The sequence below is a fragment of the Melanotaenia boesemani genome, chromosome 14 (assembly GCF_017639745.1).
Source record: "Melanotaenia boesemani isolate fMelBoe1 chromosome 14, fMelBoe1.pri, whole genome shotgun sequence".
Classification (NCBI taxonomy): Eukaryota; Metazoa; Chordata; class Actinopteri; order Atheriniformes; family Melanotaeniidae; genus Melanotaenia; species Melanotaenia boesemani.
Window position 1 is genome coordinate 18,662,690 of NC_055695.1, and position 18,114 is coordinate 18,680,803.

The 18,114-nt window shown below is 38.2% G+C and overlaps 1 protein-coding gene across 2 annotated transcripts; it reads left to right on the forward strand.

The window, feature by feature from the left end:
* The first annotated feature begins 136 nt into the window (after positions 1 to 136).
* timm44 (translocase of inner mitochondrial membrane 44 homolog (yeast)) lies at positions 137 to 8,677 on the forward strand. Of its 2 annotated transcripts, none has more exons than XM_042007048.1 (13): positions 137 to 214; positions 657 to 758; positions 1,901 to 2,104; positions 2,190 to 2,270; positions 2,384 to 2,533; positions 2,685 to 2,821; positions 3,256 to 3,341; positions 4,677 to 4,769; positions 5,068 to 5,192; positions 5,407 to 5,457; positions 5,649 to 5,738; positions 6,038 to 6,148; positions 6,902 to 8,677. In XM_042007048.1, exons 1-13 carry the CDS (start codon positions 185 to 187, stop codon positions 7,019 to 7,021), a joined length of 1,380 nt encoding a protein of 459 aa, XP_041862982.1. In that variant the 5' UTR covers positions 137 to 184; the 3' UTR covers positions 7,022 to 8,677. The 2 variants fall into 2 exon arrangements, with proteins under 2 accessions (XP_041862982.1, XP_041862983.1); XM_042007049.1 differs by having other exon boundaries at positions 185 to 214; positions 1,925 to 2,104.
* Positions 8,678 to 18,114: the final 9,437 nt, after the last annotated feature.

Genomic DNA, 18,114 nt, shown 5'->3' on the forward strand with positions numbered 1-18,114 from the left:
TTACATTTAACTAAATGATAATAGTAAACACCGACGTGTATTGTCAGGCATGCGGAAAGATGAAGCTATATAAGCATATAAAAGACTGGAAACGTTTGATTTTATCTGACGACGGTTTAAGACCCTCCCCCCTCGTGGACGTGGAAGGTCACCACCGGAAGAAGGTCACTGGCACGATTTCAAGATGGCGGCCCCCATATGTCAGTGTTATCAGGTGAGTTCTGAGAAGTTTGAGCCAAATATGAACGTTGAGCACAATAAAATAATAAATGGCAACTTAAGTTGCAGGTATTTATTAAATACCATATTTCCTGCTGCAGTTGATGGGTGCAGTTGGTCTAACTAGTGCGCTAAACTTAGCTAACTCAGCTAGCTAAAGCCATCAGGTTTGGCTGGATATCTATTTGGATTACGGACTGATTATTGGGAAAGTTTATTCTAATCCTTTTAGTTTTACTGTATCACTCATAAGTGTGATCGCCGATCAGGCATGCTGCAGCTTTAAGTGGTGCACGCCGGTGTTTTAATGTAAAAATGGTCCTAACTGTTGTGATTTGCCACATTTATGCTCACTTCATGATTGAACTGATTTAGCAGTAAAAGTTTAAGTATAAAAACTTAGACTCACTGCGCCTTTAATGTGTGTCTAATGTCAGATATGTGTAAGAAGAGGCTTGGCATTCCCTTCCTCTTACCTGCTGCTTCCAAACAGACCCGATGTTTACAGGATACGTGGGTTCATCGCCAGCTATCCACAGGTAACTCTTCATATGAGAAATAACTTAAAAATAACTTGGATGCAGTCTGTATCTTTTTTTCTAGCTATTTGAACGTCTTATTATTTTAGTGGAAAAAATAAGCACAATGATCAACAACAAAGAGTTTAGAAAAAAATAGCCTTTAGAATTTATAGCATAATCAGAGATTAAGTTGAGTTTACATTTTCAGATGTATAAAATTTAAACTGCAGTCTACAGCTCCATTATAAAATAAGCAGACAAAAAGGAGGAGGTACCAAGCAGTCATGTCTGTGTTGGGGTCTTCCACACAATCCTCCCTGATGTCTCTAACAATTAAAAATTAATAGTGTAAACATTGCTAATATGTAGCATTTTGTTCCCTTATTTGTGTGGGATAGTATAATCATCCAATCCACCAAGAAATTCAAAACCAGAGTGAATACCATCAGGAGATTATAGTAGGGGATTGTGGCACATTTTGGGGGGCACTACCCAAACATTTAATTAGCTGTGTTGCTTTTTGCACCGAAGCACGTTCCTTACAAGTTATACTTTGTTCTAAAGGGGCAATAAGCGATATCGTTTTATCGCAAGCTTTGCTGTTGTCTGCTACCTGTAGACTAAAACAAAGCATGTAATGAGCCACACCTCCCTTTACCTCTTCCCCCACTGGCCTTGTTTGCAAACGAAAATGCAAACACACTGAGTAAAAACCATATCAACATTTTGTGAAACATGTCGAAGTAACTTATAACATTTATGTTGTTACCTACTGTACAAGAGAAGTGATAGCTTCAAGTCAATTTGTAGCTTCTTTAGCTCTCGCAGTGCTTTCCTCTTTGAAAATACAAGGCCAATGTTAATCCGTGTTATGGCCCTTTCTCTATCCGACAACTTCTTTGGGAAAAAACAGCACATGAACGTGCAGCCGGACCGGCTGGTAAACACAAGTCTATATTTACATTAGTAATTATACTAAACATATCATATGTTGAAACTGAAAGATGAATTTTTATGCAGTTTCTTATCTATTATTTTAGAACTGTTGTATGAAAAGAAGCAAAAAATCACCTGCTTTTGTTTTTGCTTTCTAAGATTATTCTAGTTTTAAGAACTTTCTTGGACATGTTTTATCACAGTGTTTTATTTGTTTCATCAAGGTGCCTTGGTCTCCCCTTCTGCAGGTAAGGTATTTGTCCGGGGAGAAGGGCAGTGGTAGAAAAGGTTTCCTGGGGGAGTTTCTGGATAACATTAGACAAGAGCTGAACAAAAACAAAGAAATGAAAGAAAACATCAAGAAGTTCAGAGAAGAGGCCAAAAAACTGGAAGAGTCAGATGCACTGAAACAAGCTCGAAGGAAATATGTAAGTATTTGGCCATACACATCATTCAGAATCAGTGCTGGAGCTGAATTTGGTGACCAATGTCCCCTCCTCTGTCATTTTATAGAAAACTATAGAGTCGGAAACTGTTAAAACCTCAGAGGTTCTAAAGAAGAAATTGGGAACTATTTCTGAGACTGTTAAAGAGGTAAAAGTGATACATATTTCTATGTGATGCAGTCTGGTGAATATCATAGATATGCTGTTCATGTTGATGCAGATATGCTTTAAATGTGTTTGCTTGTCTGTTTGTGTGGACAGGGGCTGGAAGAAGTCAGTCGTACAGACATTGGAAAGAAAATCAAAGAGGGAATGGAAGAAGCAGCCAAAACAGCAAAGACTTCTGCAGAATCTGTCTCTAAGAGTGGAGAGATTTTGGGGAAGACTGGTGCCTTCAAGGCAATATCTCAGGTATGCTGTTACTCAGATACTAAAACTTCAGCAAAGTGATTCTTTTTAAAAGATTTTCATACATGAAGTAGTGATAAATGTGTGTGTAGCTGTAATATATACAACAGTACAACACAATTAACTGATGCTACAACTTGTTGATCTGTTTTAGGGCATGGAGAGTGTAAAGAAAGAGATCGGCGACCTTGGCCACACTGGCCCTTATCGGCCTCCAACCAGACTCCGAAAGAGGAGTGAGTTTTCCTTTAAGGGGGCAGGGGATGACAGCAAGGTCTTCGAGGCCAACGAGTACGTGAGTGCCCTCTGCTCGCCCCGGTTGTGAGCGAGGGAATGTCCCTGATGTTCAAAGATAGCTAGCATTACTTGTTTATCCTTACTCATTATGATCAGTGTTAATAGAAAACCAAGAAATGAGAGTCCAAGCAGAGAAATTATCACATATAGCCAGGCACCGAGGCTGATCTCTATCAGCTTCTTTAGAACTACCATTAATTAGAACTGCAGTTTGCAGAAATATGGAAAGACTGATAAGCACTTCTTTAATTGAACAAACATTTCTTAAAGCCAAAGTCGTGTTACTGTTTCAGTTTCATTCATTCATTTGCTCATGATACAATGTAAAAGCTACTTTTGTTGTGTTTTTTTGTACTTTATAACTTAAAACTGTGTAACTGTGATGCTCAGATTGAATAACAGCTGTGATGTTTCACTCTGTGCTTTAGGGAAGCTATGGGTGTGGTGCTCCACAAAGACTCAAAATGGTACCAGCAGTGGAAAGATTTCAAAGACAACAATGTCGTATTTAACAGTAAGAAATACTTGGCTTCCATATCACACCAGTTCTCTGCTTTATTAATCATTTGCTTCTTGTTGTATTGAAGTTTGGTACATAGAGGCTTATTTATTTTATCCAACCATAAACATTTGAAGCATTTTCATTATTATTATTAGCAATTAAGCAGGTAAAACATCTGAAGGGAATCATGAGGCTTCAGAACAACAAAGAAATCTATCAGGAAAAAAACGTTGCTGGATTAAAATTTTTACTGCAGCATATCAAGAGATTGAAATATGCAATATTGCATGACACAAGAGTCATGGATTCTTTTATAAATATAGAGTTGCAGTAGATGGTGGACGTCATGTATCCAGGCTTTTCTTGTCGGTGTTGCTCAGTATTTTACATTCCTGGTGAGATAAATGAATTGTTGATGTTTAACTAATAATAAAGTCAATTTATTTGTGTTTTTTTTTTGGACATTGAATTCTTTTCTGACCCTCAGTTTTGGAGGCTTTGCCAATGAGCATTATTTGAAAGGGGCAGTTAATGGAGGGTGCAGCTTTGGGATGCCAAATGGGACTGAATACATTTTCATCACCGAGTCGATTTCCTTTATATTATGCACATTAGTTAAGAAAGCAATTTTGGTGATTAATTAAGTTTGGACAGGTGAAAAATGACCCCTTTTTACATTTAGGACATTGCACAAAGTCAACAGATTTGGAGTTATGTAGATTTCTGTTGTTTAAGACCAATGTACCAGTTTATATTTACACATTAGAGGACTCTTGGTTGATCGCTGATAACACACTCAGTAGCTGAAGTTAAACTTCATATTACCCTACTGATCATGTAATCAAAAACAGCTATTTCAATTCAGTAATAAAAACAAGGTTTTGTTTTTGTACTCTGATGCTTTTCAAATCAGACCAGATGGACTTTTTTATACAACAATGCACAGTGTCCTTGGGTGTTTTGAAAGGCGCTTTTAAATAAAATGTATTATTATTATTATTATTAACTGTTGTGGTAAATTATAATTGTCTGTGCTTCATGCTATAGATATATGTAAGTACTTACGTTTTTATTAGGACAGATGTGAGAGTCATTCATCACTTATTCTACTTGTGATTGATTCTGTCACGTCCTACTTTGTCAGCTAACAGAGCTGCAGGAGTTTATTTTTGACAGGATAAATTATGTCAAACATCTTTATTTGAATTCAGTTAAAATGAAAGAAATTTTAGTGAGTTTTTTTAAAGTAATTTTCTTTGAGCATATGTTTGCAGTAGAGATGAAAGTTTCAGTGCTCAATTTGAAAATCTGATTCTCTCTTTTTTTTTAATCTTATGTTTATTTAAGGGTTCTTTGAGATGAAGATGAAGTATGATGAGAGTGACAACGCCTTCATCCGAGCGTCACGCGCCGTCACTGACAAGATGTCTGACCTCATAGGTGAGATAAAGCTGGAGTGGTGATGCAGAACTGAACAACGGAGAGGTCATGAGTGATGATCATACCTCAGTAATTTAATGTTCTTTAAATTGTAAATATTTGATCCTTAAAAGATTTTTTTTTTTTCACTTTTTAAATAGAAGCATCATATGGTTGCTGTGTTGCTTTTAGGTTCTGTCTTATTGTCTGAATAAATTGTACTTTTAAGATTTTGTTGAAGCTTTTTTGAACTTGCTGTTTAATGATTTTTAATCAGTTTAATTTGTTAAAATAGCATCTGTTGTGTATTTGTGTGTAGGTGGGCTGTTTTCAAAGACAGAAATGTCTGAGGTATTAACAGAGATTTTAAAGGTGGACCCTTCTTTTGACAAGGATTCCTTTCTGAAACAGTGCGAACGAGACATCATCCCAAATATACTGGAGGTTAGTTGATCTGCAGACCAGCTTACATAGACAGTCACTCAACTCTTATCATGAAACGTTATTTTGCAGATGCAAATATGATTTTTTTCTTTTTTTATTTGTCAAAGTTAGGAGGTAAATCCTGCTTTCAGATGTTAAATGAAGTCTGACTTTAAAGCAGGTTGCCCAGCAAAACTAAACGATCACAGCTTGTGTGTGTTCTGTTCTCATACAGGCGATGATCAGAGGAGAGCTGGAGGTATTGAAGGACTGGTGTTATGAAGCGGTAAGACCTTCCAGACAGACTCATTCTTGACCTTAAAGTGCTGAAAGACAGTTTCCACATGCATGCAGAGAGTCATGCTCCATAACTCGCCAATATTTTATTTGACATTTGTGCTTGTTTTGAGATTGGTGTGTTTTTTTTTTCTTTAAATGCCTAGTAATTCTTTTCCTTGTCTTTTTCTGGGCTTACAGACATACAGCCAACTTGCACATCCCATTCAGCAAGCTAAGGCCATGGGACTGCAGTTCCACTCTAAGATTCTGGACATAGACAATATTGATGTAAGTGACCGGACTTTAAAAGTAACATTCATACGTAGACTAGTGTGAATCTGAAGCATTCTCATGTTTCTAATGTAAATAATGTAAAAAGCTTCTGATCATCAAAATTTAAGAAGTGATTTGATTTATTATTAAATGTGTATTTAATTTTTGCAAAGACAAAGTCTCGTTATCTTTTGTCTATCTTAATATGTTTGGCTTGTGCTTTTCTCAGTCTTCTGCCTTAGCCTGATAGTTTTATCAACCTCTTTAATTTGCAGATTATGCTTAGTCAAACACATGTTTGTCTTATTTTCCAGCTGGCCATGGGTAAGATGATGGAGCAGGGTCCAGTTTTAATTATAACTTTCCAGGCACAGCTGGTCATGGTGATCCGAAATGCCAAGGGAGAGGTGGTGGAAGGCGACCCTGTAAGTGGTGCAAGAACAGAAATACGGATTGTTAAGATTAGTTATCGTTGTTAACAGCTGCAGCATGATAAAAGTAAAAACCCTCTCGAAAGACAAACTCATAGGAACAATGCAAATCCATAATTGATGTTTAAATGATTCATTAGCAGGATGTAATGAGGCTATGAAGCTCTATTCAGGTGTTGGGCAAGGTTTTTATCTGGCCAGAAAGAAGGCCTAGATATCTTTATGAGCTGTAAATCTACCGTGTCTTTCCCTCAGGCCATCTCAAAACTGTTGTGACTGACGAAAAGGTCAAGGTACCAGTACAGTACCACTCAGTACCATGCAGCTGGCACTTGCCAAGTTCTGAGTGTAAGACTACTGCCAGAGGAGTAAGGGTGGACGTACTGTTCTGGTGGATTTTATCGAGGTCTGGGCTGTAAATGACATTCTGCCTCTAATAAAATAAAAGATTGTCGGATGCTTTTAAAACGTAACTCGGAGAAGTCACATGGAGAATCTGGGTGTTGACTGGGCACAACTCAGAAGTTTTTGCACAATGTTTTAATTTAGAAAAGTCTTCAGGATTTTAGGTACATCTGTTTTGTGAGTTGCCTGCTAAACATAAAATGGCTTAGATCTGGCAGTCATAAGCACAAAGTATTGTGTTTGACTAGTCTAAAATGGTTTACAAATTCAGACTTGTTTGTTTGTTTTGGTTTTCATAGAGTACTTTATAAAGCATGTCCCCATCTGTTGTTATTCCTGCAGGAAAAAGTGCTCAGGATGATGTACGTGTGGGCTTTGTGTCGAGACCAGGAGGAGCTCAACCCATATGCAGCCTGGAGACTACTTGACATTTCTGCCTCAAGCACTGAACAGATCCTCTAAGACTCTATGACACACACAAAACACGTTCACCCAGGGAGAGAACACGCCGTACACGCTGAGAACACGCAGCTGGCAAGGAAGATTAGAGGGAGGAGAAGGAAGACGTGTAGGGATCAGAAAGAGGGGCATGGGCTCAGACCACTCCACAAATACTGTGGAATAGAGTTGACAACACTATAGGTGCCTCACATTGGATTTTTTAAAAATATTTTTTACTGCATTAACTTTTGGTTCAGTCTCCTTTTCTTTGGATACTTAATTTATTTGTGAGCATTCCTCTGGCTAACACTAGAGGGCAGCAGACCACCAACAACATTCATCCAAAGTACTTTCTGCAGCTTCTGCGTGGCTGCCCTTCTCTCATTTAGAGGTTATATAAAATAGTTTAACTTGAATCTAGTTATTGTATTAGAACTGTGAGACAACACTATGTGTTAAGCCATGGAGTGATTTTTTTTTTCTGTAGCAATACACTTTATTTTAGGTTGATGTCTCTTCAGACCCATCACAATCTGCAGTCAATCCATCACAGTCTTTCTCTTCCTCCCTTTTAAGGCTAGTGGTGTCGGTGCCAATCAGTGCTCTCCCATCTTTATTACCAAGGATTAATATCCTTGTATGTATGATAATCAGTCAATGTAATTGTTCAATTGTGAGAAAATCTATATTTATTATGAAAAAAATAAAGATGAACCCTTTTCACATGAACAGACACTTTTGAAACCGAGTTTGTTTAGATTTTTTTGGGTGAAGCTTCCCCTCCATTTCACAGGATGGCACGTGACTCCTTCTAGGCCAGTTGCTAATTATTTTTTTAAATTAAATCCTCTGGTGGGATTTCAGTGTTGGCTGTGATATTTCCTTTGGGAAAAATTGTCTCCTCTAAATGATTTTACACTTACATTTCCAGAACAGAGCTGGAGCACTCATTTGCTTTGAGTGAAATTTAGCTGCCTATGTGCTGTGAGGTACACAAAATCAGCCCAGCCTGAGCAAGACCACTTTGATGGGGATTAGATTGCTGATAAGCTGATGTCATAATTGACTCATGTTAGATTTAATGTTTCCTCAGCATACTGTCAGCTTTAGGTCTCATCACCATCAACTATTTGTTCTGTCATGCAGCTCCCTTCAGCATTTTCTTACAGCATATTGTTTAACCTTCAATACAGCTAAAGGTTACAAGTCACAGCTACATGTGTTCAGTGTGGCCACTGTATCACCAGAGCATATGGCTCTATGAATAATCAGGAATCCAAAACTCCTTCATGACATGTCAAACCGTGGAGGTTGGGATGAATAAAGGATTTGTCTTCAGTCCCTGTATGTCTTCGCAAAACATTGGTGGCTGTGCAGGAAACTAAATTTAACATTTAATGTGAATGCCTTTATTTTGAAGCAACAGAAAGACCTCAACACAAATGTCATATATGCTTATTTTGGCTCATCTGCCTGTGCTCTTCCATCTTGCTGCAGTTGACAGTTAACATATAGTTTACAAAAGGTCAGAGTTTGCAGATAATACAGAAAACTGTGTCACATTTATTCTTTCTTTCCTGTCAGTCATAAAGCCATTTTTCCTTTTCTGTATGTGGCTTATTTCTGTTGTACAAGATCAGCTTGATTAAAGTGTCCGAATGGCAAACAGCATAATAACTCAGTTTTCTTGTTTTACATTTTTTTGTGTCATTCAAGTTCTTTAAAAATAAAATTTTGTGATTTATATTTACATTTGATTCTATAGTTATTTTTTATTTTTATCAAAGGATAAATGGAACAGAACTTTGATCCTGTCTTAGAATGTCTGCAGACTTTTTGGGTAGTGTGATCACGCCTCAGTAGGTGTTTGTCTGCAGCTCAGAAATGCAGAGAAGAATGCAGTGTTTGCATGTATTTGGGCTTGTATGCTCTCCTAGACAGCAGGATTGATTACAGTAGCCTTGAGCGTGAGTGTGGTGGGCACCTTGTGAACGGGCTTGCATGTTGTGTATGTCTGCATGCGTGCTGTATCCCTGTCTGTGCATGTAGACCAGCAACCCCACTCTTCCAGCACTGTCCTGGATGATGAATTCTGACTGCTCCTGAGCTGTGCTGAGGTTGCAGCTCCTCAACTAAATGCTTCAGGATGCACCGTAGCAGCCATCTCGCACTCATGCTGCTCTCTAAACTGGCTTTCAGCAGAAACACCCTGGAGAATTCACAGCAATACACTGTGATTGGATACCTACTGACCAAGAGAAGACAGTTATATACCATGTGCTTTCATTCCAATTTGATTGTGCTTTAGATTGATTGAAGAAGTCCCTGGAAGTGTGGTAATTAGCTTGAAGAGTCAATAAATAATCAGTTTGGTTTTTCGTGTTATAGCTGATAATAGCTGATTCCAGCGTTGTTAGGCATACTGAATGGCTTTGTTGAGCTGCTGGTGCTCTGCAGGCTGAGGTTAATATACTGCTGTGCAAAAAGTTCAGCTAGCTCTGTTAAAACTAAAGTAGTAAAAGATTATTTCATTTAAAAAAGACAGAATATTAAAGCAAAATGATTATTTTTAATTTTCCTGTTCAACCGTTTTAGAAAACAAACAGAACATAACCTAAGGTGAACATTTGGACAGGGGTGAGTGTGTGGTAACACACTTCTTAGCAAGTATGTTGATGATTTGCACATAATAAATACACAGGAGAGCATGGTTGTTGATTGTTGGCAAAGGGTTTGTGATTTATTACATTACCTAGCCTTTCTGCCACCACATGAATACCCAGAGGAAAGATAAATTAATATTTTTAAAGTTATGCATTGGAAAACTGGTTGTATTGTAAAACAGATACTTTGATATGATGCAATATGAAATTACTAAACCAGTTTGTTCTTTTAAACCACCAGCCTTGAAAATAATTCAGATAATCATAACTTTGCTTGTCATACTACTCTTTTTGGTCTAACGTAGGCAAAAGAGGAAAAACATTAGTAAGTAAAAGTTATTTAAGTTTATATTTTCATAGATACAAATCACAAAGTGCTGTACATGAAATGGGTGCAATAAAACAGCATAACTGCATAAAATAAATAACAACCATCAACAAAAAGCTTTACTAAATAAAATAGACGTTAAATCAACCGTTTGTCCCTGCCCCGATTAGGTATGACGTGTTAACAGTTTTGTAAAATAAACTCTGTGGGGATCATGTGGTCTGACTCAAGCAACACACACACAGACATGACAGTTTGATGGGTAAAGATGGTAACATCTAAGCAGCTGCTTAACCGGAGGCTACTCTCCATGCATGTGTCTTTCCCCAGACGCACACATCCAGAAGTGGTGCGATGTCGGGGAGGTCAAAGAACTGGGACAGAATTGTCACATGCACTCTCCTCCTTGATGTGTGAGCGCTGACATTCCGACATGATTTTGGATCCAGGTTGGCAGCTGCAGGACCAACCAGCTGAGTGACGACAGCACAAGAAGAGCAATTTCATAAATATGATGAATAAAGATTGCACATTAAGAGATTCGTTAAGTCTATGGCATGAACCTCCCCATCAGGAAGCTCGTTACAGTTGTGGTTGTTTGGAATTTAAATATGTTCAGTTGTGATTGAGTTATGGCTTCACTTTCCCAACACTTATACCTTAAATAAAATTTTCTGAGGCAATCATCTTCATATCGCAAACTTTCCACGATGAAGTGTTTCTTGCTTGTCAGCCATCCTTTTATTCAACATCCACCCCATTTCCTTTCCCCTCTGTCATCTGTCTGATGCCCCATTAACTATGCTGTCCTTGAGCCCTCCTGACACCCTGTCTCCTTTAGGGTGATTTAACCAGCATTGTACTTTTCTGCAATCCCTCTTCCATCTAATTATCTATTTTAATAGATTTGCTGCCGAGACTAAACTATACAAGTTAGTCATACTGCATAATTTTTCTGTCTGATCATTTAAAATTCCTGAAGCAATATGCTGGCAGACAACTGTGTCCAATTCATTTTATATAAAAAAAAGTATGCAACGGATGTTTTTCTTTTAGAAAATGGCATTGTTCTTTCTTTACTTGAAGTTCAGCACTGGCCTCCACAACTCTAATGTATGTGATTCCTGAAAGACCTCAATCAAGGTCATCAAGTGGTTGCTATGACCTAGATTCACTGATGCAGAGGGACACTGCCAATCCGTTGGCACAGAGGAAAGACGGCACGCAAACATGTACAGGTGGTCCAACTTCAGTCTGGTGAAAAGGTCAGGAGGGTGTAGGTGAGAAGGAGATTATGCAGCTGCTGCACCACCATGTTTGGACAGGGGAATGGTGGGATATCTAAAGTAGAAATGAGAACCTGTGAGTTTAATCATGGTATAAAACTATCTGCAGCGTAAACCTTTTTTGTTTTGTTTTTTTTTTCTGTCTGTGAAATAGTAGAGCCCGTTTGTGAAGAGCCACATCGTCACCATTTGCACCAGAACATTACAAACCAGGTCAAAATGGTGTGAAATGGAACCTTGTTCAATTACCTGAACCTCAACACCATGATGACCAAGAAGGTGGTGGTGGATTTTAGAAGGCCCAGGCCTTATCCAGAGCCAGTGACCATCAATGGCGATGTAGACTGAACCCTGGGTGTACCAACACAGATGATCTGTGCAGGAGAGGACAGAGCTGACTGTACATCCTCAGAATCCTGGCGTCCTTCATTATCTGCAAAGAGCTGCTGCATGATCAGACTGTTGTGGTGAGCACCCTCTTCTATGCAGCAATGTGTTGCATAGAGCGCCTCATGTCTAAAACTAGTGAGGAAGTCTGGCTCTGATGTTCTGTTCTGTACTGTTTACCAGGGATCTTAAACTCCAGTCCTCGAGGGCCACATGTAGGTTCAATGACTGCCTCAAAATAATGGGTCATTGTGCAGAAAATGACAAACTGTTGGATCCATTCAGTTTGAATCAGGAGTTTGAGATCCCTGCTGTATACCATGCACCTTAATCTATACATCCTACTTTCCACTGGACTTTTAAAATCCTTTTTTGTTAACTGTGTTTCGTATTAGTATGCATTGCATACCTTTTTATCTTAAATTTTGTGGAGACTATTGGAGCTTGTGTATTTCTTTTGTATTTATGCTTGATTGTTAAACTGTAATTTTTAAACATGGAAATTGTTTCTCAACATTTGCCACCCTAATAATGTGAGAACATACACGTGAGTGCCCCCTAAATGTAAAATGTCCACAAATTGTTGCTAAGAGAGGAAATAATGAACATCTTTGGTGACATAAAGTTAGGACAGTTCAATAATAGATCTCTGACACCTTTGTTTGGTTATATTGCCGCATGTTAAAATTGCATTTCTCTTTTAAAGGTTATCTTTTTCATCTTTTCATAATGCTGGTCTTGTTATTGCTACTCTAGCAGTGTTTGGGATCTAATATCAAGGAACTGTCTTCCCATGAAAGTTAGCGGTCAATATATCCTTATCTCATTTTCATATATTGCTCCAGACTCTTGAGATCAAACAGTGATATTAAATTTTGGACATGTGTTATGAAAACCATTTCAACTTTTGTAATAGGGATAGGCCAAAAGACAAGACTGTGTGGTCAGGGAGAAAGTGTGTGACCAACAGATAGGACTTTTTAGCTTTGTAAATGAAGCAACTTCCAAATTTATGGAGGGCCAGTTGTGCTAGTATTGTTCAACAGAGAAGGTACTGGAACCCGCCCACGTCTTGCCTTAACATGCACACTGAGATACCAGCAGACTGCAGTGGACGTGCTGAACCTCCCAGGGACAACATTACAGCATAATGTGGGAAGATGACTTACAGAATGGATGTGCAGACCCTGCTTTGTGTGGCTGCATGCACTAGTGCTGATAAATTCTCTCTCAGAATGGATAACACTCAGCGTGGGCACTGACAGGTCCCCTGAGGTCATTAAACAGTATATACATGCTTTTTAGTTCAATAAATGTACAGTACAATCTGCTCATTTCAATCCGTCATCAGTGCAACCTAAATTTCTTCGTAAATTCAAATCTGCTTGATTGGTGTAAATCATGGGATCATGATTTCCATGTTGGCCATAAGAGACCTCACAGATTCTGCAGATCTGTTTAAAATGTCACTTTTTGTAAACTTTTTAAATTATTATTATTATTCATCAAGTTGGTGTCCAGAGCTCTTTTTTTTTTTTTTTACCTCCAAACCATCTTTGCCACATCACCTGCCTCAAGTAATTCACATCAAATTGGCATCACAAACCAGAAAAAAAAAAGTAACTAGTTACAGTTATTAGTTACTTCATTCAAAAAGTAAGTCAGTTACAATAGTGATTACTTACTTTAAAAAAATAATGTTTTGTTAAAAGTAACTTTTTAGTTCCTTTAGTGAAAGAACATTCTTAAAATCCCATAAATATCCACATAACTTAATTACAGTTTTGTACGAAAGTTTTAAAACAAACTCAAACACAAAGTAATTTTACAACACTAATTTATTTAAGTCAGGCCCGCAGATAAAAAAAAAAGATAATATAACAGCTACTCAAAAATTAAATCTGTGCTGCCTGCATTTTTCTCCTACTTTTTATTGGATTTTTTCTTTACATGGTTCCTTAGTTATTCGTGGGCATTGTCGCTTCATTGTCTCTCTGTCAAGTCAAGTTGTATGCGTATGCCATGCTGTCATGTTTTGTTTTTTTCCCCAGAGGAAATATGCTTTCTTCTGCCACCCTTTCTATCAATGACTGATGGTCTTTTAACCCTTCCCAGACTGATGGGCAGCATTAATTACCAAGATCACTGTTGATGTCTTTCCCCCTTAACATTGTGTTAACACACACCTGAATGCTCCAAAGTAGCAAACAGCCCAAACATCTGGTTTTATTGGTCACACCTGCTGATGATCATTTGCTATCATCTACATGCTGTCTTTAATTCTGAGGGAGCAGTAAAGTATACTTAGTTTTTCCACATGCTGCTTCTGCATTTTGCTTAAATGTTTCTTAAATAAATAAATATATGGTTGTTCATCTGTGATTGAATTGACATCATTTTAAGGACTGGTAAAAACTAGATGAGATCTATTAAGTCTCAATACATAAATACTTAAGATTTAAAGAGTGGTACCTTTTACTATCACTAAGCAGTCATAATATCCTTTTTGTACTTTTTGTTTCATTCTTATGAATCTATTAGCCAGTTTCTTATTATTTCAGTTCTATTATCACCTCTCCAAACCTTCGCCTCTCAGCTTTTTTTTTAAATCGAATCCCATGTCCACCCAAGACACCATCAGCAAGCCCACTCTAATTGCAGAGAGCAGATTCTTTATAAGACCAAAGATTCTGCTGAGAGGAGGAAAAACAATGGAAGCAAATACTGTTTCTATTGATCAGCCAGCGTCTCATCCTCCCTCCAGTCAACCGTGTTTGCTGTTTCTGTTGAGACATCTGAAGTACTGTAAGATTTACTCGCAAAGGTGCTCATATTAGCCTTTGCAGGAAATAAGTAAACACACATATATTAGACCAGGATGGGGAAACTTGGCTGTAAATGCAGGCTGCTCTTCTAAAAAAACAGACCCATTTAGATTCATAGGTTGTCTGGGGAAGTGTTAAGAATGCCCATTAGTGTCATAACCATACAGTGCAGACAACCCAAGGAAGTCTAAGGAAATTTATCTCTTTCTGAGAAACAGTGGGAATGAGTAGACGCGCTAGACCTGTAAAGGCAATACCGCAGCATATCATTATTAAAGTGTGTGTTGTCAGGGCACAGATCAACAAGTAGAAGAAAGGATAAAGTTCAACACAATAAAATGGTTCCCTTTTTTTCTTTTAAATTGTTGAGTGTACCATGACTCATATGTTTGTTTTCCTTTATGCCTTCAGTGTCAGCCAGTGGGCTGTGACAGACTGCATCACCTCCAGTGGCAGCTAATCTATAGAAGTAAATCAGATCAGGGCTGAAACCAAAGGACAGCTGGGGTGAGCTAGTACTGCCCAGCTAGGCTGTTTGCTCTCACAGCTATCTATTGTCTATCTAACTGGACACAAAAGCAGGTTGTCCCCATGTATTTCTCTTTTTACTTTCCTCTCTTCTACAGTAGATGTGGATGAGCGCTAATGTCTGCACACAGTGGTTTGCTCTTCTCTCTCCGTCAGTATGACAGCTCAATGAGGCTGTGAATAAAGAGTTCCATCCTCTCATCAATAGTTACCAAGGTCAGGTCCTGCGAGACAGACAGCTGAGGAAATGTATTACTAGAGGCAGAAAGTGTAGGGTGAAATAGGGAAAGTGGAGAAAGGTGAGCATATGCAAGAATAAAAAGCTCATGGATGAACAGCAGAGATTAAATAGTACTAACTGACTTAAGGGCAAACAAAACAGATGAATGCGGTACAGTATACATAGTGTGTATGTATAGTGTGAAATGTAAAATGATATGTTCTTACATGCAACTCAATGAAGTCAGAAATTAGATTACAGAGAACTATTACACATTTAGATGATTATAGGGACCAAGTTTGTTCAAGATTTCCACCATGCATGAATTATAAGCAATCATTAAACAGCACAAGTTTCCTCATTATGGATTATATTTTGGCTTATGTGAGGATTTAAAACTTAAATGACCTGCGATAAGATTCAGGTTCAGGTTCAGCACTCCTTATTAGTCCACGTCTCTTCTTTTTCACATAGCTTTCATTCTTGCATGACTGTTTGAAATTAGCTTTAATCACTCAATTCATTGATTAAACTTTGATGATTATTCAGCTTAGTCTCGAAACATAAGTCACGCTAAGACACTTGTATGCTCCCCAGTTTGCAGCCTTTCCCTGCAGTCCCTTGCCAAATTACACAAGTGTCAGGCTGACATATTTAATCCACTGCACTGTTCTCATGAGAGTCCGCCACGGGCTAATCATGCTTCAAAGAATAATTGCAGTCATTTAAAAGCAATGCGTGAATGGTATTTGATAAGCATTGTACAGTCTCCTATTTCCAGGCAATCCATACCCTGCAATACTAATGGCAAGGACTCTGTGAGGTCTGGTGATTGTTAGTGAATGTTCAGGCCACTTTAGAATTAAAGCTTTCTCCATATGTGTCACACCTACACGCAAACCCAGGTTTTTACACAGCCAAAGGTTAAATCAAGATTAAGTTATTTGAATGTAAACTAAGGTATTGGACTTATTAAAATGGATTACTTGGCAATAACTACATTAAAAGTCAGCAAAGGTATCTTTTTAGGTAACATGTCAGCTCCAGTTTTTTCCTTTAATATTGTTTAGTTGAAAAACTAAAGGGGGTGGTGTATTGTTGCTGCTGCTGCTGCCAAAGGAGGAGCTTGGCATGCCAACTGTGTTCCAACCTGTGGATGGTAATAAATTTTTCCCCCTATTTGCCCCTATTGTGATATGAACAATTTCCAGGTCACACGCAGTAGGAGTGAGTTGTAACTAGTTGAGAAGACTGAAATTTGAAAAATGAAATGAGAATAAATGAGCCTCCAAGTGACAGCTTGATATGGAGAAAGAGCAATAATTTGTTAAAGACGGAAAAAAATGTCAGCTTTCTTTGAAACACAGCTTCACACCATGTATACTGCTCCATTTGTTAATTACACAAATAATGGGGCAGAAAAAAGAAAAAGGAAATTTTGAAACACATAACGTTGGAATTTGTCCACACGTTGCAGGGTCACATAGGGGAGACTGTCGCTGCCATCAGAAAAGAGCCAGTCCAGATTCTGGACAGGCCACCAATCTATCATAGAGACCGATTTGGGTCAATATATAAAAAAATACAATCACCAATTAACCTACCACAATATGCATGTTTGTAGGTTGTGGGATTAAGCTGGAGTATGTGGGAGAAAACCCAGGCATGCAAAAGAGCAAACATGCAAACCACCCAGACAGATTTGAATTGGGGACCTTCTTGCTGTTAGCACAAATGTTCTTACAAAGAATCAACCTATTGGGCACCAAATTTTATTCTAATCCATCCAATAATCTAATTATCAAGAAAGATCACCTAAATCAAGAAACAATGAGTGCTAGAGATTAAAATGAGATGTCATAAATGTGAATGTATTGGCCATCCATCGCATAGCAAAGATGTGGTTAAAATCTGAGCCTCTTTTTGTTGACTGCTCTACATTGCTTGCTTAAACATTTGACTCTTTTTCTCAACCCTTGTGCATAACTTTTCCTCTTTCTGCATCCATCTATCTATGCAAAGGGCCAGTCAGGTAGGCAAAGATTTGTTTACTAAGGAGCAGCCCACAGCTACATAAAAAGCGTGCCACAGAGTCAGTGTCGTCAGCTTGGACTGATGGATAATGGCAAGCCCGCCTGGCGAATAAACAGAAGCATTAGCAACTCTACAGCTGGACCAAACTGATGCCGAGGCTTACTGGTCTATGAAATGTGCAGCATGGCAATGTCCTGGACCACGCCACCATGTGATGAATGGCTTATATTACTCTGTTAAGCATATTAAAGTCAGATCACATGATAGATCACGGGCGGAACATAGCTTGGAAAGAAAGAGATGAAGGCAGGAGGGGCAAGATTAAGGAAGTCAGGGAGGGCCTTGATAAAATATGGAGAGAGAGGAAATTAAATCCAAGACAAAAATATCAAAACTGGCCCTGTCTTGCTCCTCACCCTTCCTTTTCTAGTTACTGATGAAAAGAGCTGAGGCAATTTTAAATTTTTAATGAGTCCCCTTTAGGCCTCAGTACTGTACATGGTCTGGTCTTTGTGTGCCTCTTTGGATCAGCAGAAAGTTTCTTGTGCATTTGCTTCACTTCACACACCTCAGGTGTGCTCCTAAAGGCAGCATTCTGATTTTGTCAGTGACCCATTCATTTCTGAGTGACTGCTTCTCATCCAGATAATCGTGCACTACATCTCTTACTAGAGAAATGTACTTTAAGATAAATTCAAACTATGATTGAAAAAAACCCTAAACAAACTAAACAATAGACTGTTCACATTAACATCTATTGTTTTACTGTTTATCGTCCTATATAGCTGCATCTTGTTTATCTGATTTGATGGATTATGATGCATTCAGGTTAAGATGTAAAAC